Source organism: Corapipo altera, unplaced genomic scaffold (genome assembly GCF_003945725.1).
Source record: "Corapipo altera isolate COAL_440 unplaced genomic scaffold, ASM394572v1 140b, whole genome shotgun sequence".
Lineage (NCBI taxonomy): Eukaryota > Metazoa > Chordata > Aves > Passeriformes > Pipridae > Corapipo > Corapipo altera.
Window position 1 is genome coordinate 2,358,204 of NW_020884956.1, and position 25,548 is coordinate 2,383,751.

Genomic DNA, 25,548 nt, shown 5'->3' on the forward strand with positions numbered 1-25,548 from the left:
ATTCTGGAAGCCCAGATTTTGGCTAGTCTGTACTCCTGGGTGTTCTGGTAATTTTTTCTACAAATACATGAAACATCTCCATAATTGTGAGTTAGATGCAATATATTTATCCAGCTCAAATACTTCAGTAGTTGAACAAATACTGTCAAAGTCGTCATGGAAAATTATGCATTGGGTTTCCTACTGTCAGCACAGCTTTCAGGATACATGTGATTTTCCTCAAATCAAGGATGTCTTTCCAGTAACCTTGATGGGCTTAGGACACAATGAGGACAGGGTCAGATAGGTCAGACCCCCATTTTTATTTCAAATTCTCTGCAATTATAACACCATGAGAGGAAGCAGGATGACAAAATCTAACATTCTTCTAAGTCTAGACAACACAGCATGAAAAAGGCCAGGGACTCCTGTCTATTCCTTCTGTCTCCCACTGTGGCTATCACTAATAATAGCAATAATTGTGAGAATATGGTGGGAAGGAACACCCAAGAGATTGCTCAGTTGGAATTCGCTGTTCCCTTGTTTTTCCCTCACAATATATATTTGCTGTCCTTCTGCAAGGGATATCCCATGCCATTGGAAAGAAAATGGAAAGACATACATTGACCTGTGTGGTTAGCAAATAATTTTGAATCAATAAATTAGAGGAACTTTTAGTTTGTTTGCAGAAAAGTTGAGAAGAGATAAAAAGGCATCATTCCTCCCATTCCTTATTTGTTATAAAACATTTGCTTAGCTCTGGGCTGAAGGAATTTTCAGATCCAATATATCTTTGTAAAATTCCTCAGTATCCAGGTGTTATCACCAAGGTATAGCACTTGTTCTGTTTTCTTGGTGTGTCTCAATAGGAAAAAGAATATCAGAATTAGATTTGGACAAGGGAAATGATGACATAGTATCTGCTGCAAGATTTTTTTTAATTGAAGATGGATTATAAGTTGAAAAATAAGGACAACTTTTTAAACCACTGAAAAAGTTGATCTTAGCTATACAAAACCACAACCTACAAGGAACAATTTTGAGAGTCACACAGTAACATATCTGTTCCTAACAGGTCTCATTGGCCTCTTACTGGAACAGCACAGAGGCTGCTCCCATTTGCTCCCCCTATGTTCTTAAACTCTGAGTGAAGCCTTTGGCTGCTTTTCCAGCCTGTAAACCTCATTCAGTTGGAGGTTTCAGCATCTCAAAAAAAACAGACCCTCCATAAAAACCAGAGCAATGACAGGGAGTGAAGGACTTTCAGAACTTCCATTTCTCACCCATAATTTAAGAAAGCTGAGTGCTGAGATATCAGACAAATCCTCACTCTACACCAGCAGAGCCTCCTGGTTGTGGGTTCTCTGTTTGCATACAAGGCATTTTCATTACATGCTAATTAAATCAAAGGCAACAGCTTTATGCATATTAAAGCTAGAGGAGTTTCAGAAACCAGATGCAAATAATGAGGTCAGAAGCACAATGAAGTGAAACTGAGAATTAAAACAGATGAATAATTGAACTGCAATGTCTCTGCTAAACATAACTACTGATGTAAAGTTAATTACAGTTTGTACAAGAACAAGAGTATCTCAGCTAAACGAAGTGCTAAAAAATATGCATGTATTTTCTAAGGAATACTACTTATATCCAAAATGCCTTATTCAATGCTATGAGCATATACATAAAATTAGGTGCTAAAATCCCATTGTCTTAACTGAGAGAAGCTAAAACAATGGCCAAAGAAATCAATGAAGTCTACACCAAATTTCTCAAAAGGAAGAGTTAAATCTTATTTCACACCCATTAAAATAGTTCCAAATATTCATGAAAAGTTTTAAAAGACTTGACAAAAGGCCAACTGAAATTGGCATAAAGCTTTCCACAGACTTCAGTGGACATTGATCCAAGACTTCTGCTGTGTTATTTCCCAAATGTCCAGCTCTTAAAAAAAACAAACCAAACCATTGACTCAAACACATCCTAACAAGAGTTACAGAATGTACAGAGACAAGAAGTACAGTTTTTAGTTCTACTCAAATCAAATAAAAATTTAAATTAAGAACTTCCCTGAAATACAAGGAACAAGGAGAACAGACGACCTAAGAACTATGGCTGCTGGCTATTTAAGATCATCTGAGGTCAAAGATTCCCAGAAATCTAGTATTCACATCACATTGTTGGGACCATCTCATGTTACAGCATATTGGAGTCTTTCCTCATCCACTTTCCAGGGAAAACTCATTAAATTATCTTGTCTACAGATGAACTTGTCTACAGTTCATTTTAATCAAACTCTTATTTCCTGCCCTGATGCTCTGCTACATCTCTGGCACTTTGGCACCACAGAGGAAACACAAAAGACCCATCTCTGCCCACAAAGGAGGAGTGACTGCCTTAGCTCAGGTGTCCCACCTGTGGGTTCTGCCTGCCAGATCATTTCCCATACTGAAAATACAGGCATGCTGGGGATCCAGAGAATATGAACTTACAACTTAGAGCTACCTGACAACAGCCAGAAGTTGCCTTTGGGCCCAGACTGGCCTACTAGAATTGGGCAGATGTCAATTTTTAAATAATGATATACAGCAACGTGTGCTAGAAGAGGAGAGAGGTCTCCCCATGACTCCTGTACCTGTGCTTAGATTCCACCACAGACTGACAGGGATATGAGGCCCTTCCCTCAGGTTTTATGATCAGGTAATGGCAGTCCCTTCACCAAGTACAGAAATGATCTTCACATCTGCAATCATCCCTCCATTCCTGCTGGGACCACATGCTCCAAGGCAGCCAGAGGCAGCCCAGCCCAAACCAGGAGCAGCAAATCTCCTCAGAGCCTGGGTCAGCTCAACCACAGCATAACACTCGTGTCTGGACATGGTTTTTTGTACCAACCAGTTCATGGCCAGAGGCTTGGAGAGCAGCAGCAGTGATTTCAGAGCCATTTCAAAAGTACCCCTGGAGAAAGCCGTGTGGAGGTGGCAATCCCTGTGCACGCACCAGCAGCCTGAGACAGAATCCTGCCAGGATAGCAGGAGAAGTGCCAGCTGTTTAGAACAGGTTTTGGGTCAAGCCTTGAAAATGTGGTAAATACATCATTTTCTCACACATGCCAAGGAATTCCAGGAATAATAAAGTCCTGTTAAGTCTGTCAGCATTCATCATATGAATTCCTCTTTCACCCAAAGCAAAGATATTCAACCAATGCTATCGTGAGGCTGTTCAAAGCAATCCTGTACCATGTAAGCAGTTTAAATAAATTATTGTTTCTTTAGACAACGTGTAATGAAGTAGACTCACCTCTGGGGATGGGTTAAGTTGGTAGTCTGAAAAATATGTGAGACTATAACCTTACTACAGTCATGAGCAAAACTACTTCCAAGAATTATATCCAGCAGTATAGTACAGCCTGACCTGGAACTGCAGATACCCGATATCACTGACTGACTCTTTGAGAGATGGCTTAACTGAGCCCCTCTCAAGTTAGGGTCAAAATGTTAATGCTCTGGAAAATATAATCAAAATGAGCAAATTAAGATGTGAAATTAGGTAGAAAAAAAAAATGACAAGCAGCATATCTGGAAAGCAGAAAGAAGGAGCTGAATTGCAGAAAAGTGTTGCTGAGCTGAAAGATATTTTTACCCTCGGGAAGCATCAGGAGCAAACAGCCAAGCCAATGGCAGTAAATCACAGTAATTAACGAAGTTCGTTCCCTCTCCACTCTGACCCACAGCCCCTTTTCTGGGAGTGGCTGCAGAGGGGACAGCAGCAGCTACAGAGCTGAGCTGGATTTTGCCTCCACACACTGTTTCTGTCCCCCTTCAGAAGGGCACTTACACAGTTACCCACATTACTGAAGCACAGGGTAAGTGAAACAAGCCACTCAAACACCGTGACAGGGACACAATCCATGATCCACCAACGAAAAGTTAAAAGCCTGGACCCTAAATCCATACACAGATTGTTAAAGTAATGACAGACTTTTACAGAGTGTTAAGCACCCAGGAGCTCCCATTGAGCTGAACTGTTGTCTCTGCAAGCATTTCCAGAGTGCTTTTATACCACTTTGGGAAAGCAAATGTTCTGGGAAACTAGTGAGAATGGACTCTCATGAGGTTTCCAATAATACACATGTATTATTGAAGTCAGGAATCCCATGAGTAAAACTCAGAGAGTGCTCATTTTTGATCCCATCCCAAACCAGGCAGCACAAAGGCATGCAAACACACTAAAGGAAAGAGAGGATCTTTAACTAAACTTTTCCCTAGCTTTTATGTTTGCCGAAAAAACGCACCCATCCTTCAGAAAAGTATCCAGTCTGCAAATGGGCAGCTCCTGATGACTACCCCGGAGTCAAGAAAGTACAGAAGTGATGTTTTATTGGACTGGGTCCTTGGCCAATGAGAATAACCTCAGCAGACCTTTACTGATTTTCCCCAGATTGGAATACCTGGCTCTGTACCACAGCAAATGTTTAGGTTAAGTTAATGGCCTTTACACACACTAAAATATTTTTATCGTGAAAGAAGCATTAGAATCACTGGTTGCCTATTCTGACTTGAGAATTGTCAGCAGATGACATTTTTCTTTAAAACCTGACTCACAAAAATAACTAAATTATTCTGTTTTCTAACATAATATAGATTTCTTACAAATGTAAAATGTTACGAGTTCTTAACAATATAGCATTTTATTATTACCTGAGGATCTGACAGAAAGAGAGTACAATGTTTAAATTGCCAGCCTGAGTTAGTCAATGAAAGACCACTCTGTTTGGTTGCTCAAAAGAAATGCCATGCAGAACATTCAGCAATTATTAAAACAAGGTAACAAAATTGCATGTCTTTAATTATTCCTATATGAACAAAGAGGGTGTTATCTCTGAATAGTGCTTTTGTATTTCTGCAGTTGACTGAACTTGTTTCAAACATCTTTATGCAACCCCCTGTCAGCATATGGCAAATAAGGAAATATTCTTATTTGTTCCTCCACTTAAGGTAATTGAACCAGTCACCTTGGTATTTAAATGTATTAAATTGGTATTTATTGCAGGGTAATGAGATATTCTAGAACTAACACAAAGTTGATTGCTTTGCCACAGATTAAATACTTGCTTGTCAGTATGTGAGCTCCCTCATTTCTCATATTTTGAGCATGATAAATGAACAGAAGAAAAATACTAATGTAAACTACAGCATTATGGCACTAACTATACACCAGTAATATTTAAGTGAAGCGCCAGAGGTTTACCAAGTTGCTCTTAGGATCAGTTAATTTACAATTCCATCAGGAGGGCTCTTTGGCTCCCTATAAAGGTTTTGGAAGGCAATTAGCTAAAACCAACAGCTCAAATTTGGCCTTGGTAGCTGTACAAGCATTTGGGCATGGCCTGTTTAAGCAAATCCCTGCAACTGTAAGATAAAATCTACATCTTTTATTAGTTATGACAGCTCTGAAATCCATCACAAAGCAAACAGGAAACAGAGGGATTATTTAATGAGTGCATTTATGCTTCACTTTTCCTAAAAAGAGGCAGCCCACTATTTGACATGTGCTGTCTGACAGTTGATTAGTTACTTAGGATACATCAAGTATAACAGAAAAACTGATTTCAGAGGGTAGCTTAGTTAGTTCCCTAATCTAACATCCCACATAACTGGGTGCCCAGCTACAGAAAATGCTCAAGGTGTGAGGGGAGGTTGACCTTTTGGAAATCTTCAAAAGCACCCTCTCTCTGCCCTCTCATTCTGTGTAACAGCACAAACTAAAAGCACCATTTATGTCCCTCTTAAATATCTGAAATTCGACTTCAAGATGCTCAGATTTTTTAACAGATCTTTGGACAGGGCAGAATTTCACCCTAAGGATGGTTTGCTACGAATTATTTATGCTGCTTAAAGGATGAGGTGAAATGAAGATGTTCTGGCAAGGTTCTCCTCCCCTCTTGTGTACAGCTAATCGATTTTATGTGGCTGGAGTGCAGATGTACCAATATGCTAGGGAAAGTGCATACCTTCTTAATGAAGCTTCTGTTCCTAGAGTGGTGTTAAAGGCAAAACCAATAAAATTAGGGCATAGTGACACAGAAAATGAACAGCTTAAAAAAAAAAAGAACTGATAATAGATAACTAAAATGAGTACTTGGAAATTCCTTTCCATAGGTACTTAGCATTAACAGATGCTTGCTTGAGTGCTTCTGATCAGGAACATTCCTCCCTATCAGACAGGCAACTCCAAACATTAAAAAAGTCATGAATCAAGCCTTGCAGGAAACAACACTATAAATTATGAGATTTTTTAAAAATAATGCTGAAGGGCTTCAGCATTTTATTTTCTTTCTGATTTCTTCAACAATTTTCAACTCAGATTTTTAAGAGGTTTTTTTACCCTTCATAATCATGTGTACTAGAATCAAACTTTAGTGGGTTTTGTTTGTTCTTTTTTTAGTGAAAACACAGCTTTTCCAGTGACAATGGGCCATTGGCAACTGGACCTTGCAGAACACTTCATCAGTGAGAGCAGCAGGCAAGCTTGAAATATTCCCTCTCCCTCACAAAACACCCTGTTGAGGCTGCACGTAACAGAGAGAGACACTTGCCCAAGCCCTGGGTCACCACCTGGGGCTACCTGATGGCAGCCCCTTCACTCTGTTCAGGAGTTGTGGCTGCAGAGTGACTCACACCAACTGCACCAAAGCCCCAAGCAAACGCCCTCCATGGGGGTGGTTCACCACCCACACCCACTTTTCCCCAGTGAAGATCCTCCAGATATAAACTCCAGCCTGGCAGAGCTGATGCAAATGAATTTGAGGGGGCAGAAGATCTGAGCCTGTCTGACCTGGGATAATTTGCATTCAAACAAAATAAATCCAGCTCAATTCCCATAGCAATTTTGCTTTGCTATGAATAGCTCAGGCAGCTCCAATAACGAGGGGCTCGGGTTACATCTGATTGCCAGCTGTATTGCTTACTAAGAAGTTAGGTCAGTGGTTCCCAACCTTTTAATTTTCCTCGTTGGAGTATACATTGCTACGGATTAGTTACATGAGAGAGTGGTCACAAGGAACTCTGTAGGGAGCAAAGTATCAGCTTTGCTGATATTCCACATACACAGACATACACATATGTTGAAATATCTATGTGGGAAGGAGAAGGGGAGTGGAACAAAAGAGCTTAGGCCATTAAGGGAATGGAAAACAAGAAGCAAAGATGGCCCAAGAGTGAGAATGTCAGGCTGGCGCCTGGGTTATCTGGATTAAACTCCCAGTTCTTCAGCATTTCAGCTCCTCTGCTCCTTCTGTCTCAGTTTTATAGGCAGGATTTTGTAATCAACTCAGAAAATGCTCAAGAGAGACTTGTGAAGGTTCATATTTGACCCTGGCTGGGTGGTTCTATTAAAGTGCCTCCATGTGCCCTACTCTAAGCTACAGCCCCAGCCTTCAGGATGTCCCTGAGCAGCTTGGCCTGTGCCCCTGTTCTTTTGCTTTAACAGTCTCTTTTAACAGGACAGCAGCCTAGGTGCCTCCAAATATCTCCCCCCCCCCCACCCAAGAAAAGGTAAATCAGTAAAACCTTGACTGCAATTCACATGATTAAACCCCAAATTCAGGGCAGCAGCACCCCAGAGATCCACCAAGTTTAAATAAGACCTCACAATTTTCTCAGTTTTCCACAACATTAAGAAACCTGTACAATGGCAACTGCACATAACATTTTGACAGCCATACAAACATCCTTAGCATCCAGAGCTTGGTTTATAATGGACATTTGAATAAGAAGTTATTTACTAAGATAAATGCAGTACCTCACATCTGTGTTCCATGTCATGAAGAACCCTCATATTTGTAAGCCCTGTCTACAGCCACAAAACCTGCCTTCCCCAGACTATATTGCCAAGTGTGTCACGGGTCCAGAAAGCTTTTTTTTTAATCTCCTTGTAGCAAAGAGCTACTCATCTTTGTCCTGGTTTAAAGCTGCACACACTCACTCACACTCCTCTCCCACAAATTAGACAATGCTTTTATTTTAAGGGGATGATGCCCAAATGTGAGCATGGTGTAACTGCTCTGCTGAAGACACTGCACTGAAGTTAAAAGTAGGAAGCCTGGATTTGTCCCAGACTAGAGAAATTTTTAATACTGTTATAAATGGAAGTTTGATAAGAAGTAATTTTGAGTACTATTTTCTAACTATAGAAATCTCTGTAGTAGAAATAACTGTGATGACATGCAAAAACTGCCACAAAGAGGTCCTGTTGGATATGAAATAAAACATCATGCCATGGCTATTTTAAAATGGACATAGAAAAATACTACCTTAATACTGGTCCAAGTTTTCAGCATAAAGTGATCCATTCTTCAACCTAATGCATCCATTTACATCTCCTGACATCTTGTCTGCTGATAAAGTCAGAGCCCAAAACACAAGCCTAAACCATACTTGGAGTGTTAACACAATGGTATGCAGGTATTCAGATCCAGATTTGAATTGTACCCACTGAACAGGCCAGAAGAACTAAAATGGTCACAAAAGGTTATACTAAAGTCTAGTGATGGTAAAAATCAATGTAAGCCTGTGAATTATGTGACTGTTTAGCAGGAATGACTCCTAAGAAAGATGATGTGGGAGCATTTATTTATGTATTTTCATTAAAGAAATCAGTTCAACCTTTGAGAATCAGAGATGAAAACAGGAGACAAAGAAGAAGGTGAGGAGAGGACAGACACGTTCCCATCTCTACAGTCTCACAGGAACTGATCCAAGAAGGGAGGGCCTGGATCCCTGTGTCAGCAAGCACACACTGTGAAGAGCATTTCTTCATGAAAGCATTTGTACAATAGTGTTTTTAGCACACTACCTTACATATCAGGCTCTCAAAATATAGTCTGTGGAGCTTCAAACCTCTATAAGCCTGTGATGTTCTCTGAGATCTCAGAAAACAGGAAAACTAAAGTGACAAAGGGAAGGTTGTGTCTGAAAGCAACTTCTTTTTCCAAGAGATATTCTTTATATTAAATTAGTCTAACATGTCCAGATATCTATTGCACAGATGTTGCACTATGTTAAACACCATAGGCCTTCTACTGAAATAAAGATGCAGTGAAGACAAGGGAGATATTTTGTTGACAGCTCAGCATGTTGCAAAGTTATAAAAGGATGGTAAAAAAAAATAAATATATATCAGCAGAAGACTTAAGAGGCAAAATTTCCTAAGTAGCCTGACCTTGTTTCTGCAATGAATCTACTGAACAGTAGGTTAAGCAAAGGTCAGGTTAAGCATAGGTTAAGAAAAAAAGCTCCAAGGGGAGGAATGTGCTGTCAGGGTCACCAAGGCTCTGGGACATCAGGGAAGTGTGTGAGAGTCACAGACACTTCAGCTTCAAATGTAGATCATAATCCCAGGGCCTGGGTGTTCTCCCTGCTCCATCCTGACACCACACAGCCAGCAGTGAGAGAAGTGCTCTTGGATCTTGAGCCCTTGCCTAGAAATCAGGACACACCTGGTCTGCTGAGAAGTGCTGCACAAGTCAAATAATTAGTGCATCAAAGCCCACCAACATCCATAAACAAGAGACAATTTGCCCACTTTCACAGGCTAGAACTAGAAAAATGAATGTGACAAGCGGCAAATGTGGTCCTTCCATTCCCAGCCTCTGCACAGCCTCTGATTTAGCATTCTGATATTCTAACTCCTCTGCTGGAGCCTGTCCTCAAGCCCCTGTCCTATGTATGACCATATCCCTGACTTTTCCCAAAACAATTGGCTGCTCAGTGGCCTCTAAAGGAGCACTGCCTGCCAAAAGACTATGAGGGTAGTCAAGCACCCTTTGTACCTACACATTTTCCTACAGAAGCTTCCAGGAGTTAAAGCACAATCCTGGCACTTCTCAGTGTGAATTTGCCCCACTTCACACGTTGTGACTAAACACGAGTGTTCCTGCAATCCATCTGGATCATCAGTCAGTCACTCCACCTTTTCTTCTTTCCAGGTGGTAACGCAAACAGAGGAAAAGCCAGAAGGAGCTCTTGTGAAACATTTCCTCTCTTCACAGCATGTTACACCACACACTCCTCCCGCTGCAGAAAACCAGCGGTGTTAATGTGCTCTGGAAGTAAATTAGGCACAAATAGCACCATGGGGAACTTAAATATTTTGAGTGTATACCATACAATCAGGAAATGCCCACCCTCTTTATCTGTTAGGAACAAGGAAACTGAAAGCTTTGTAATTTTAAACTGCCCATCAGTTGCTATGAATCAATCAGGCCTCTTGCTGGGGAGAGACAGCACACACAAGGCTGGCAAGATAACAGAGGGTTTAAGCTACACTCCCCATCCTGTCGGAATAGTTTCAGCCCAAGATTCCACATCTGATTCCACCCCTCTCCAGGGCTTCACTGAACCCCCCAAGGGGGCTTGAATAGGACACTGAACTTTCCTAGATTTTCAGATTATTTATACCATCACTAATTCTCAGAAATGTCACTAATCTGAAATAAATTTAACCTTGTTTTCAATAGCAAATAAATTTTATAAAAATAATTTAGAGATTTACAGTGACTTAGTCCTTTAACGTATTTTAACAAATGATAAAGGAAGTCATGCAAGACTGATATACAACCTCTACATTATAATTTTTTTGCAATAACCCAACATCCATCCACTTACTGCAAAAATCAAAGACAAATCACAGCTACTTTCTCTTTAAAATTTAAGTCCCTTCCTGGAAGAAGCAAGAAGGTGTTGACTTAAATGATAATTACTATTTTGCTAGGAGATAATACAGTTATTGAACAGCAGAAGAGGGAACAGCCATAAAGAGCACTGCCTTGTGCAACTTTATGGACATACAAACAGATCGGTATTTCACTAACAATGGATGCCAAATTGCAACATCCTTTGTAAGATAAAGATTAAACAATTGACACTAATTCAGTGCACTGGCATAGAAAAGTATGTATGAATATATAAATTCCTCTTCCTTTTTATTGGCAGTTCAAACACAAGAAACCAGGTCCAAAAGCTAAGCTGTTGTTCAGGGCATGTGGCATGTCCAGGGAGATATTTTGGAGCATAAGGGTACCATGCAGGGCAGGCTGATGGTGGGCAGGAAACAGCCCCATGGGAAATCCTCCTCATCTTCTGTGAATCCTAACACAGGAGTAGGGCTGTGGAGGCAGAATGACCAAATGCTTCAGTTTGCAGAAGACAGACCTTCATTCTGGATGAATAACATTTCCTTCTGTTTTGTTTCTCACATCAGAGTGTGTTCCTGACTTTCCCAAACTGCAGTCTTTCAAATGACTAAATAAATCATGTGAACAGCCACAACAAAAAAATACACAATTCCCTCAGCCCTCGAGCTATTTGCAAGTAATTTAGTGTTGTGGTGCTGCTCTGCACCAGAAAGATAGTTTTCAAGAAATGCTTGGGAAACTACAACTAAAATAAACTTCTAAGGGCACTGTAACCCAAAAGCTGAGAACCTGTAAACAGAACTCAGAGGCCAAGACCACGGTCTGGCATGTTTTTGCTCCCAGCTTCATCTATCTGTGGTGATGTACCAGCCACTATGTTTGGCTTCTGGTCCAAACTGTCCTTTCATTGGTATTTTGTCTGTCCCACAGGCTGACGGAGAACACAAGCCTTTGTCACCACCTCATGAACCTGATGTTCACTGACGCGTAGCACTGACTGTACCCTGTGCTGCCCTGGCTCCCACCCTGTCCTTGGGACCATGGATGGTCCTCATTAAGCTGGACCTGCAGGACTGTCCATGCCTCAGGCAGTTAAAATGACCACCCACTCTCTCTGGTAAACACAGGAATCAATTAACCATTCCTGTCACAGTGTTCTCCTCTCTGCAGTTACTCAGCTCTCCCTGGATGAGCAGAAGATGAATGGGGTCTTGTCCCCTACAGGTGTGCCAGGATGACACTGATCATCTCCTTGCACATTTTTGCAGATTGAACTGGCAAGTCCCTCTGCTGTCTAATAAGGGCAATAAGCCTCAAAAGCTACCATTGTCTGTTTCTCTCAATACCAGATGTGCCTTTATCAGGGTTTGATTTGGGTTAGGCCAAATAACCACTTTACGTTTACTGCTGGCTTCATATTTTTTGGTGGCCATCATGCTTCCTTTACTCCTTCATTGTCAGAATACTCCGGCAGCAGAGTGGAATGAAAACACTTGGCACTAATACCCTGAAACATATCTGGCAACTGCAGGCACTACATGCCAAGCACTTGAGTGCATTTTCTAGCAGTAGCAGCAGCAGCTGATTCTCTGGGAAACTGCCTGAGCTCCTGCCTCATTTCACTGCTGGCTGTCACAAGTCTGAGCAGTCCATGAGAACAGCACAGGGTCACAGCCTGCAAATGGGTTTCTTTGCCCTTCAACATCCTGTCTTCCTCCATTTAACTTCTGATTCAGTGAAATCTGATTATATAGCACCCTCCTGGATTATATACAACATGCATTTTGGGGTCTGCCAGGAGAAACACGCTTCACTTTTGTGATGAGCCAGTGGTGCTTCCCATTTTCCAAATGTCTTTCTAAACTGAATAGCAACTACAGTAATGTTTCCCAAAGAAGTGGTGTGCCTATTGACTCAAGGGCCAAGATGATGTAGGGAATAAGAAAAAGAGACCTCTCCCTAGGCCAGGTTCAGATCCAAAGCAGTCAGCATAACACATATTACTCACCACAAGAAGATGAAGCCCATAAACCAGCAAATACCTGTCAATGAGAGTGGACAATCAGCAGGAATCAGCAGACATCAGCAGCTCACTTGTGTCTCAGTCTGGAAATTATCCTTTTTCTGTCCCAAGCTTTTTCTTCTCAAGCTTTTGCTGCCAGAGGCAGGATAACAAGCTGACTATTAGTACATAATGTCTGGACTGCAAAAAAATATCCACATGGCCTTGAGCATGGGTTATGGCATGAAGAGAACCAGCAAACAGAGAAAAAACCTGGAGGCTGGAGGTCCTGCTGTGGTAGGCTGGTCTCTCCAGTGATTTCAGAGACATTTATTGCAAACAATGGAAGAGTGGACTACAAGGAATTATTCTTTATCAGAAAAAGTAACAAAAAAGTGCCAAAGTGACACAAGCATTTTTCTTGTCTATGTCATAATCATCCACAGTGGACTGAGAACCAAACCAAAACAACAACAAAAAAAAACCACAAACAAACAAACAAACAAAAAACCCTCATCCCTACCCCAAGACTGATATTTTAATAGTTAATTTATACTTGCATCTAACAAAATAAGTAACATAACTTTCTGTCACGTGTTAACAAGAAATGACACTGGGTAGCCATTTTTTTACAGAAGTTTAAACTTCTCTGATGCTGCCTTATACCTGTTATTTATACCTATCCCTTACCATGACCAACTTATACTTTAATAGCAGTATTAACTTGAACTATTTCTTCACGTTTAGTCTCGCCTAATTTTAAGACTTACTGTTTTGATGACTTCTTCCTAAAGAAAGAATGAGATTGTGGCATAAGACAGGCCTGGTCAAAAAAGAATTATTCTTAAATGCTTGCTCTTTTCACTGAACTGCAATAATTTCCACACAGCAAATCTGTTTTTAATTTCATGATTTAAAAAGAACTAATTATATTCTGGTGTTATATAAATTCTCTATCTCATGGCAAGGAAACTGCAGGTCTGAAGAGTAATCCATGTTTCATTAGTTTGTGTATTCTGCCACAGAATATAATATTACCTTCTTAAATTAGTTGGAAGCCACACTGTGCTGCAGAGTATAAAAACAAAAGTGAGGGCTCAAGCTAGGTCAAGCATATTTTGTATAGGTCCATTAAAAATCTCATTCCATTAATATTAATAAAGATGTTGAGATACAAAAGTCCTTCAATTAACATATATTAGGCAGGCAGGCACAAGCATTCAAGTGATCCTACTGTGAACAGCAAGAACCCAGTCCTCAAAGAATAAAGCCCCGAGTGTGCTGTGTACAGAGAGGGGCAGCCTGAAATGCTAATGCCCAGGGGAGTGAAAAGGCAACACCCCATTGTCTGTGCAAGCAAATATCATTTTATTGCCTCAGCTTCCTCTTCTATGAAACAGGTTTGTGCAGGGCCTTCTTATTCCAGTAAGACTAATTTCAAGACCTATGATCTTTGTCATCAAACCTTTTGTCTTATAGTATTTTTTGGCAGGAACTTGCTGGGCAGCCACACACGAGATTCAGGAAAGGGATTTTCATCTCACAGTCCAACTTGTTTGCAGATTTCCCCAGCTTATGAACTAACACTGTAAAGAAAGAAATTACCTTGCATGTTCCAGAAATTGCTCTGGACAATAATGGTTCCCACGGTACCGAGCTTCAACCATCAAGACTCATTCCCTTGCATCTGACCTGATTATTTGACATTTCTTCACCCTCATTCTTGGTGACTTCCGAGCACGATAAACAATAAAAGGTTACTGATGTCAACCTATTATGAGCCAGGATGTTGTTCTCATCTAACACAGAGTAAAGCCAGCACTGAAGCTTAATTAATACATGTTTGTAAATTGTGCTGAGCTGCAAGGCATTATGATTTCAGGTTTCTTCTGTAAATGTTTACCTCAGAGCTTTAGTCAATGCTCCACTGTCTGAACCAAAGATAAGTTCTGCTTCCATCAGCTATTCACATAGCTGGTCAAATCACTGTCAGAGCAAATCAATAGGAAATTCCTTTAGCATACTGTAATTTATGGTAGACCTGCAGCAACAGAATTGGGATTAAAATGGGATGAGAAAAGGCAAGAAAGAACCAACATTTCTGCTCCCAGTGACATGATCAAAAAGACAGAGGAAAACCTTGTTTGCAATGGAATTATCCATTAAAGTTCAATTCAGATACCGTTTAAGGGCTAGCCAGAGCCTTCCTAACACAAAATAGAAAAAAAAAATATATTGCAGTCTGAGTTTCAGCTGCTAAAACTCACTGTAGGTCCACTGCCAGCTCCCACTGCAGAGACAACTAAATTTAACCCCTCTCCTGCCAGCTCACTGAGAGAAGACCATAACAAAGTGAGGCACACAGAGCTAACAGCTCCTGTATGTGGTCAGCAGTCCACTCAGAGGAAACACTCTGGATGACTAAAAAGGCTGCTGACATTAGTGGGGCTGTTGTCAGGTTACCACTGGACACTGCAACTTCCAAAAAGAGAAAGTAGGTACCTTCTAGAAAATCCCTAGAGAGCTGTAAGTCAACAACATTGCTCATGCTCAGGAGAGAATGAAATCAAATGCAAATAGCTCTGAAATGGTCTTGAAGAATTGACTGATGTGTTATGGGCATCACTGCTCTGGATGCCTTTGCTTAACATAGCCCCAGCTTTTATCTTGCCCTCATCCATGGGCTGCAAATTTCCAAACCACAGGCACTGAAAACAGTCTTTAGACCTCCAACCCTCTCTCCTGTTTGCAGTACTGGGCAGCAATCCCAGTGATCCATCTACTTTCAATGAGTACTGGACATGCTGTACATCAGACACACAAACCCATTCCTAAAAAGTTGCAAGTGAGAAAAAATTATCTTAAATACCTTGTGGACTTAAACACAATACAGTGACAAACAAAAAACGTAGGTGCCCGAAGATCTGAGGGACTTATAGGAGCTGACAAACTCCCAGTGACCATCCAGCCTAGTCCGCAGTGAATCAAAGTCAGGTCTCCAACTGAGTGCAAGTCACAAAGCTGTCACCATAATCAGGGCACTGGTTCTGCAGAGAGGCTAAGGAGGGAATAAGCTTGGAAAAAAAACAATGTTTGAGACCAGTTTTGGTATCACTTTTTGCTCAAATCAAGTGGACTGTGTGTCAGGATCAGGGCACAACCAAGGCACTCCTGTGCTTCCCACTCCACTGCTGTGTGTCAGCTACAGAGCTCCAGGAGTGGGCAGCTTGACTTGGAATTGAACTACAGTTTCACAGACTGTCACTGTGTTTAGGGTAAACAAAAGCCTTTACACACCAGGTCTGCAAACCTGGTACCTTCCTCAAACACTTCTGAAGTGTAGGAAGAAGAGGGGAAAGACAGAAATAAAATCTCGTTTAGGTTAATTGTTAGTGACTATAAGCTGCTCTTAGTTATTTGAATCTTCCTCTAAAAGGAGAAATATTTCTGATATTTCTCAGCACAGCAGTTCACAGCTGTGCAGAAGAGAATACTCTGCCTCTCAGCAGTGGAGATGGTATGGTCCAAATGAAAATAGTGGTCCAAATGAAAATAAAAATCCTCCTGACATCAAAGGCATCCTGTTTTGAAGAGGTCAAGTCTGTGCAGACAGGTCATCCTCTTCTGACCCTCATGAGGGCATCTGTCTATAAGTTTCTCTCTAATGGACTAGGGAAAGTGTGGGAACTAAGTTTTGTGGAAAGACTTTGCTACAGCGAGAAAAACGCTGATGTTACAAGCATAGAGAGTCTTGCCTTTGGAAGTGATGGTGAGACTGCAGCTTAACAAGAATGGCCAGTATGAACTGTCTGCCTCTGTACAAATGGATGGCTCCCTGTTCCTGGAACCACTCTAAAGGTGCAAGCAACAGCGCTCACAACAGCCTCAAGTCTGGTTGGAAATACACTGACAAACCATTTCCATGCTCTGCTGGAGCAAAACCAGGGCAGGCACAAGTGACAGAGGACCAGCTCCTGTGGGCACTTGAGAGCTGCTGTGCATCCACAGCCCACTGTGTTCAGTCTGATGGAGTTAAAGTGCTCTCAGGGACACAGTGCTTCCTCTATGTATGTTGCAGGTTTTTAAATATAAAACCAGGAAGAAATGCAGCCTCTATTACTTCATCTGTCAAACAGAAGCAGGTTATTTGTCATCATTAACCCTCTTTAATTACATTTCTTACCTATCAGGAATCAGTAGTGTCAAAATGCCTGGGATAACACTGTCTTTGTCTCACAGAGTTAAAGGCAGATTTAAACAGAAAGCTTATCAGACAGATATGGAGAAGGGCAATCAATAACCTAATCTCACAATTCATCATCAGTCAGTTCAATGTTGAGACCAGAAACAGTGTCTTGTATTTGCCTAGTATAAATTAAAATACCCTCAAGAATATGACTTTTCCCCATTGTTACCTCATTTTCCTGTACAGATTTTTCTCATTTTCATATTTACCCTATTATGGACTAATGGAAAAATAACAGAAAAATGTTCATCAAAACAACGGACAAAATTATGATCCTGTAAAACACAGTTTGTGTTCTATAAAGGATGGAGATGTAATGGTGTGTGAATATAGAGAAAGTCAAAGAACTCGTGCCAGATGCTGCTCATGTCATGCTGGTATAATGGTAGAAAACATAGGGTTTGTGTACTGGCTTCTGGGTGGACTAAAACCAGTTTTAAGAATAAGAAAAATCACCAGCTCTGTACTTAGTTTCTCTTCAAGGTCCCACTGGGCCAAATTTTGTCATATTTTTACCCCACTACAAACAGCAATTATTTTGTACCTTCACCAGCAGTCTGGCTCACTGAGTTTGATGGGAGTTTGGCTGCATAAGAACCTAGGGATTTGTCTCAACATATTTAATTGGACTTAAAGTGTGAGCTCTAGGAATAGGAGGCTGTTGTTACACGACCTTACATGATGCTATTACAGGGTGCAATTAAATGACTACAAAGACTGGGTACATGAGTTGCCCTGCCTGCCTCTCAGGTGGCCAGACTGCATTAAACAGCTTTAATTTTGTGGCTTCTTTGATATTTGGAGCAAAATCCTGCCCTCAGACACGCACACACAACCTCCACTGAATTAATACATCTCCTGTATATCTCTCAGTGCTGCATCTAACCCTTTCTCCAGTCCTAGACTCCTCTGACAGCTCAGCGAGTGTAACATGATTCATCCTTCCCTCCTCTTTCTCTTCCCTTGACTAGACACTAATAAACATAACAGAACTTGAGACAAGAGAAAGAGGCCCCTTACAATGACAGATTCAATCACATCTTACCAAAACCAGAGGAGGGCACCACTACTTCTTCTAATTAAGGTACATAAATGGGAGAGAATGGCCCACATTCACATCTGGTACAAGCAGGTGCAGCCTCTCAAGCCTCCATTCTAAGGGGTTTGCTTAGGGCTAAATTTGGCCTGAACAATAAAACTGTGTATCCTATAGTTTTAAAGCACCTGAACTGTTCCACTCAGCAGTACTTGTTTTCTCTGACCCAAAACACACACAGATCTCCTCTGGGACTCAATGGCAGGCAAGTCCCTTACGTTGTACGAGTGGTTTGCTCCTCTGGGCACATGTGTAGTTCTTGCTCTACACCCTCACCTGTCTCCTCCCCCAGCAATGCCCCCACAAATGCTGTAAAACAAACTACTCACTCATTAGGTCACCAATCCCTGTGTTGTGCATTGGACTACAGTAAAACTTGTTTGACTTTGCAAGAGAGTTCTTGTTCACAAGGGAAACGTGACTCCTGCTCCTAAATGCAGAGTCACAAATTACTTTTGAGAGTGTCTCTAGAATACAGCTGGACACCTCTGAGGTTCTCTTGTACTCTGCCCTGATTTACTGTGTGACTGCAAACAACTCACTGTATACAGCAGATTCTGTATACAGAAACATAAAGTAAGGAGACAAAAACTGGCAAATAAAGAGAGACAACACAGGGATACCCAGACTAGGAAGGCAGCCGTGAGGCTTTTAGATGTCATCATGGTAGTAGAGTTAGAGATGCTGAGCCTACAGCAGCTAGTAGATATCGGTTTTATTGCAGATTAAATAACACATGTGAACGAGAATGGGCAAGAGGAACGAGGTAGAAATGCAGACACAACCACACTGAGTAGGTCCTAAAGAAACAATTCCATATTCTAACAGTGGCCAGCATCATCTCCTTCAGGAGAACAGAAAAACCACTGCATTCTGTGGATTTGACAGTCTGCCTCCCAGTTAGCTAGCTAAAGTAATAATGAATCACAAAATAATAATAGTAATAAAAAATAATTAGAATAAGCAAGAATTAGCTCAAATAAGGGGTTTGGAGAAAAAAAAAGATTGAATTTGGAAAGAACGGACAGTTTGAATTGGAGAATGTAAAAAGGGAATGAAGCAACAAGAGAAACCAGTGGCCTGGATGTAGCAACTGGGAGAGGACAAGGGACTGAAGGAAACTCCAAGAAGTCATGCAGGGATAACAGAAGAGGTTTATTAAAAGCAATAATGAATAACAGTGGAGAAAGAAGTTGAACATTTTGCATTTCTATTCAGGCCACATTAAGATGATGTCAAAGAGAGAAACCAGTTGTGTATTTACTAACATAAACAAACTCATTGACCCGAAGGTGTAATAGTTAAAAAAAAAACCCTTGAGAGTGAGAATGTATTAACAAAATATATGAAAAAAATTATCACAGCGCTGTGGAAGGAATGCATGATGTTCTCCACAGACAGCCCAGAACACAGTTTTCATTTAAAAACCAAGTAAAAGCACAGCTTTCTTGCTGCATAACAGATGCCCCAGCAAGCAAAGAATGCTGACTGAAGCACAAAAGGGCAGAAAACAAAAAAAAAAAAAAAGGCAAGTTTCCATTTGAAAAGCAAAGCACCTAAACATTTTGATCATGAAAAGAGGAACTACTATAGTAAACTTGTGCACATCCTCCTGAAATGCCAACTTACTGTATCAGAGCATGAAGAGCATAGATCCAGTTCTGCCTTCTGACACACCAAGGAAATTGTGTTCACTGATGGAAACATTTGGTCTCAAATCAACAAAAAACCTAGGGCCTTCCTGTCAACTAAGCCATTAAATCATCAGATACACACAACTCAATAGATCTATACCAAGGCAAGAAATTCTTGCTCCTTTCCAGTGTTAAGGTCATCCTGCCTAACAAACCATTTCATATAGACTCTCTCCAAAGTCTCCTCTGCAGGCAATAGCAGATAACAGACAGCTGAATGACTGAATACTCTGGGTCATCCAAAAAATTAGATCAAAGAGTCCCTGTAGTCTATTGAAATGCAATTGCTTCCAAATCACATTGTGGTGTTCCAGGCTTGAAAGAATGGGTCACTGCAGCTTTATTGTAGAGAAGCTATTGCTAATGAAAGGAACAATGGAAAGATTAGTGCTACCAACCATATAGAAGAAACACCACTTTCGGTTTAATTGCAGTGAACAAAGCAAATAGGAAAGAAGGGCAACCAAGTGACAAAAGTAGTTGGTGCAAAAAGGATATAGAAGCTATTCACAAGGTTCTCTTGATCAGAGCACAGCGTCCAGACTTAACATATGATTACTGAATTTGGATCACAGTGAGAAGTGACGTGGTTGTCATTACAGACAGCTGACGACACATTTTTAAGAGGGCAGCCTTGTAAACTGAAAGACTGAGAATCCTGTTGATAATTTGCCTGAGATTCATTAGGTGCACTGAAATTAACAGATGGATAAAGGAACAATTATACTTTGGGATACCTACTCTACAGGAGATTACTGTAAGTAAAGGTTTACTTCATTTAAAGGTTAAAATAACAATTTAAGGTGAAATCTACTGAACCTTGGAACTAATTAAAGAGAGATTCTAATTGCTGATAATCTAGGTACTGCCAGAATAAATTCGTTCATGCCACAATATTTATTCTCTTTTGATCAGTTTCTGGATCTCTCCTAAGTGAAGCTTACCAGTCATAACAACCTCTGTGTCGAGACAGTGGTAAAAGATCCATTTCAGTCTCAGTTAAGATCACCACATTCTGTTCCTCTGTGACCCGAGGCAGGCTTGAACCTTCCTTCTCCAGACAAGACTTGACAAGCCCAACTTCACTTAGCTCAGAAAGCATGTTAAAAACCAAAACGTGACCAAACAGGGGGGATCACCTAAACTGTACCTGTGGCGTGTAGGTAGAGCATTTCCCTTAGAGGAAAAGGCGAAACACCGAAATAAGTGAAAATAGGGTATTTTCTGAGTAAATCTGGTAAAAAGTAACAATTGTGAACACGAGGCTTCCAGAGAAACAACTAAGCACATCCAATATTAACAGTTCAGCACTAACAACACAACTTTAAAAGCCAAAGAAGGCTTCGTTCCAGTTCCGGGCACCTGCTCCAAACTCCCTCTTGCAACTGTTCAAGAGAACTGTAAGATACTAATTCCTCTAACTTGCTGAGAAAAAAACAAAAAGAAAAAAAAAAAAAAGAAAAAAGAGTACAGCATTCAAAATATAACCCAGACCACTTCAACCAGTTATCAACAGCCCTTCCTAATGAACAGGCTTCTCAAGTCACTGATTCCAGTTTCAAAGGAAACACTGGCTGTCTCAAGTGCTCCTTCTTCGGTCCCATCACACAGTTCAATAGCCCTTAGAGACAAGTACCTTTGCAAAACAGATTTCTAGAGGGTGACCCAACATATCCTCTGGACCTTAGTCAAGCACAAAGCACACAGATGACTTCATATACCAGTGCTAAAATGACACTGCCTTACTCTGCATCCACAGCAGACTGCTTTGCAAGTGCAAGGGTTTAAGCCTAAAAAACATCCATAACTATTCATTCTGTAGATGATTCTTCTAAACTGCATCAGTACAGACTTCTCTGCAGGCAGTGAGCACTGTCAAACACATTTTGAAAAAACCACTTGTGAGTGACAGTTTTTCATGAACTTTGATGACAGCCATAAATGGAAAATATGCAACGATAATATTTAACACATTCATAAGAGATCAACTCATCAAGACTTGTAAACCCAAATAACGCTTGAATTATCAAAGGAAACAAAGGGAAAGTGGTTCATGACTCCTGCTGAGCTAGGAAATTCACCCATCCTTAAAGCAGTTGACAAAACTAGGTAAAATAATATTTTTTCACAAGCTTCTGGATAGTTGTTGGTGTTTTTTCCTTTATTCATAGCAGTTCACAAAGGCAGGAAAAGCTTATACTTCAGAGCGAGCAGAAATGTATAAACTATCACAAACTATAACACATTGTTTCGGGATAATTACTAGGACTACAAGTCAGTCTTCTGTTTGTTTTTTCCCCTGAAAGACTGTCATCAACAAATACAAAGGGTGTGATGTTTTCCCTGAAAGACTGTCATCAACAAATACAAAGGGTGTGATGCAGTTCACTGGCTTTAACTAAATCTCTTCTGTTAAATGCAGTAGCAACTAGTGGTGCTAGGAAAATCAGCAAATGGTGTATGGTACCCTGAATATTATATGAATTACATTCCTTCAGGTATTATTCCACATATGAAAATACTTTTAGTGCTGATTTGTTTTAAATAGACACTTACCAAGCCTACACATGTAGATATTGCTACCGAAGAGGTGCTATCATTCCTTATAAATCCCTGGTAGAAACACTGCTCAATGTCATGTTCCTGAGAATTTGACACTCCATCTTTCCCGAGTACCTGGACAATAAAACTGTTGCTTAAAATGGTCGAAGGTTTAAGTTCTAAGTGAAGTTCCTGTCCAAATGCTGAAAATTTGTAGTGCAAGGAACTCTTTGAACTCTGAGTTGATCTCTTTCTCCTAGTACTGTGCAAAACATCATGTGAAATGTACGATCCGCTGGAATCCACTCTGACAGGTGTCACAAACACATAATCTGTAAGGATAAAAAGTTAGCCATCAGCTTTTGTATCCCACAAACCAGGTAAGCACCACTCTGACACGGGGAGCACCAGGCATTCACTCTGGGATGAAGCCTTCCCTCACTCAGGGACTGGCCTGAAAGCTCTGCAGGCTCTGTGGTGCAGCCTTGCCTGCATAAATTCACCCCTGTTAAGTCTCACAGGCTCTCAGACTGTGTTTGTTTCCTTTGTGCCCCACTGAGAGGCACAGACTAACTAGCATAGCTGTGAACATTCCCACAACTGCTCCTCTGAAGACATTTGTCATCACCAGCAGATCTGGAGACTTTCCCCTCCCCCTGTATTAATTGCTGTCAAATGTGAAGGCCGTTCTGGTTTGAGAGGCTTTTTCCTTCCCTAAGAATGTAGCAAATATTGTATCACTGTAGGGATAACCATGACTGAGACTTTGCAGAGCTATACCACTTGTTCAAATGGATTAAAGGATTAATTTATTAATGCCTTAACTGAGTGAGACCTCATCTCTTTGTAGTGACTTGATTAGACTGGGTTTCAAATTGTAACTGACCTACAGCAGAAAGAGATTACATCCTACCTAATAACCTTTAGTCAACCATCGCTAATTGCATGTCAAAGAAATGTATTGTTTTGAATAAAACGTGAAAAATTACAAAACTATTTTTGAGAATGCTGAGATCTACTCAAAACCACCTAAGAAAGGGGAAAAAAATAGAGGCCATGATTCACCTGGCTGTGTAAGCAGGTGTCTTAAGCCTGAAGTACATTACAATTGGTGTTGACCTAGCAGGGATTACTTGTGTCCCAGAATTTTAGCTGTTTCCTGAACTAGGATCTTTGCACCTATTCCTAGTTACACAAGTAATTATGCTGAATAAACTGCTTTCCAAACTCATTTAATTTTTGGGCTGTATTTCTCTGTGGATACTTAGATGTCCATGCATTTAACAAAACAATTAATTTCTCTTAGTAAATTGAAATAACACCATTAAAAAAAGAGAAAAACCCCTTTCTTCTTGTGTTGTAACAGATGTTGCAAAAACCATCAATCTCTTTGTCTGAATAGACTTTATTGGACACACATTAAGCTGAGAACATAACCACTGATAGGTTGTTTTCCCTTAGACAGTGGAAACAATACATCAAGAGCTTTCACTTTCCTCTAGTGGTGTTAATCAACAGCAGAAGTTGAGGACGCTAAGAAGGCTGGTGGCCAAAAAATGTGAGCAGCTGCTAGAGAGAGGGAATCCCCAGTGAGCAGAGAACAGGGTGCAAGAGGGTTTTCCTTTCTGCACCCTGGTGTGGTTCTCTATTGTACTTTGTTTCCACTCACACCCAATAAAAAGCATATACTGCACTTCAAACATCCCAAAGTCATCAGCATCTACATGTTAGTCCTTGCGACCTGGGAACAAACAGCTCCTGAGCTCCTGCTCACAGGAGTCCTTTCTCTCCAGGTTTGTTTTCGCTCAGCCTGCATTGCACGGCTCCTTCCGCTCTCCCACCCAAATATTTTCATTACTTTTGTCTCACTGCTTCCACAACAGACACACGAGGTTCTGCTGTTGCGGCTACACACACATTCATCTTTCTAATCACACATGGAAATGTGGATGTATTTACTATCCCATTCATTTGCTTTGCTGTTACACGTAGTTCCTTTCAGCTTTAACACACGGGGCTTAACAAGTTAATCCCTGCCCATGGTTCGCTATCCCACAGCAGCCAGCCTGCCTGCACTTTATGCTCCCCAAACACTGTGGCTTCTTCCCTTTAAATGCTCACTCCACCGAAAAGAAAAAAAAAAGCATCCATGCAAATGTTCACATAGAGAGACACAGAAAGAGCTATACAAACCATGAGTCAATTCACTGATGCTGTCACTGGTTAAAGTTGCTGCATGAGACATGCAACAGAGGCAGCACAGCTGAAGGGTCTGCAAGAGAAAAAAAAATAAAAAAAGAGAGAGAGAAAAGGAGTATTGGGGCGAGATTTCCTCCACAAGGGAAGGCAGAAAGACAAGGCACCAGGGACTGCAGTAACCTGGTACGGTAAAGCACACTAGGCGACTGCAAAAGAAAAGTGCTCTCGACCTGCCTTTACAGTGCTTCCAAGCCACGGGAGAGTCTGGAATTGCATGGAGCTGCCGCCGCCGAGGATCGCGACAGGTAAAGTCCAGACGGCCAGCAGGAGACAGTCCATGTTCCGCCGCGCACCTGGCGTGTGCTACCTGCCCCCGAAAGCGTGCGGGCGAGCCCGGCCGCCCCGCATGGTCACCTGGGCGCTGCCCCGCAGCCGCTCGGGCGGCCGGCGGAGCCCGTGGAGCGGCGCCCAGGTGAGCGCGCCCCGGCCGGCCCAGCGCTTTAAGCCGGCCCAGCGCCCTAGGCTGGGCTTTAACCCGCCGCCGCCGCGGGGCAGCGCTGCCTCCGGCGCCGCGAGTGCAGCGGCCGCCGCCCGGGGGGCGACGCGGAACGGGCGGGCGGGACCAATGGGGAGGAGCGGGGCCGGGCCGGGGGAGGCACCTGGGACCGGGAATGGGGCGGGGGGATCGGCCGCGGGACGCGGGCAAGGGCTGGGCTGGAGCACCTGTGCGGATGTGCGGGGGGCGCGGTCCGAGGGGGGAATCGCTGAATCACAGCGTGGGTCAGGTTGGAAGGGACCACAGTGGGTCGTCTGGTCCAACCTGGATCATGCCAGAGCACATGGCACAGGATCGCGTCCAGGTGGTTCTTGAGTATCTCCAGTGAAGGAGGCTCCACACCCGCTCTGATCCGTTCCAGTGCTCGGTCACTGCACAGGAAAGTTGTTCTTCCTCATGTTGAGGTGGAACTTCCTGGGCATCAGTTTCTGTCCATTCCTCTTGTCCCATTGCTGGGCACCACCAAGAACAGCCTGGCTCCATCTTCTTGGCACCCCTCCTTCAGATATTTGTAGACATTGATGAGGTCTCCTCTCGGT

At 41.8% G+C, this 25,548-nt stretch overlaps 1 protein-coding gene across 2 annotated transcripts in view; it reads right to left on the minus strand.

Moving 5' to 3' along the window:
• Positions 1 to 24,846, minus strand: part of ADAMTS18 (ADAM metallopeptidase with thrombospondin type 1 motif 18) — a 78,813-nt gene extending 53,967 nt beyond the window's left edge. Inside the window, exons 1-3 of one of the 2 annotated variants that reach the window (XM_027663741.1) lie at positions 24,688 to 24,846; positions 24,448 to 24,526; positions 22,270 to 22,586 (exon numbers count right to left, since the gene is read on the minus strand). In XM_027663741.1, coding sequence (XP_027519542.1) covers positions 22,270 to 22,586; positions 24,448 to 24,526; positions 24,688 to 24,792 — 501 coding nt within the window. In that variant the 5' untranslated portion in view covers positions 24,793 to 24,846. Of the gene's footprint in view, positions 1 to 22,269; positions 22,587 to 24,447; positions 24,527 to 24,683 lie in introns of both variants that reach the window. The other variant, XM_027663742.1, reaches the window with a different exon arrangement.
• Between the last annotated feature and the right edge of the window lie 702 nt (positions 24,847 to 25,548).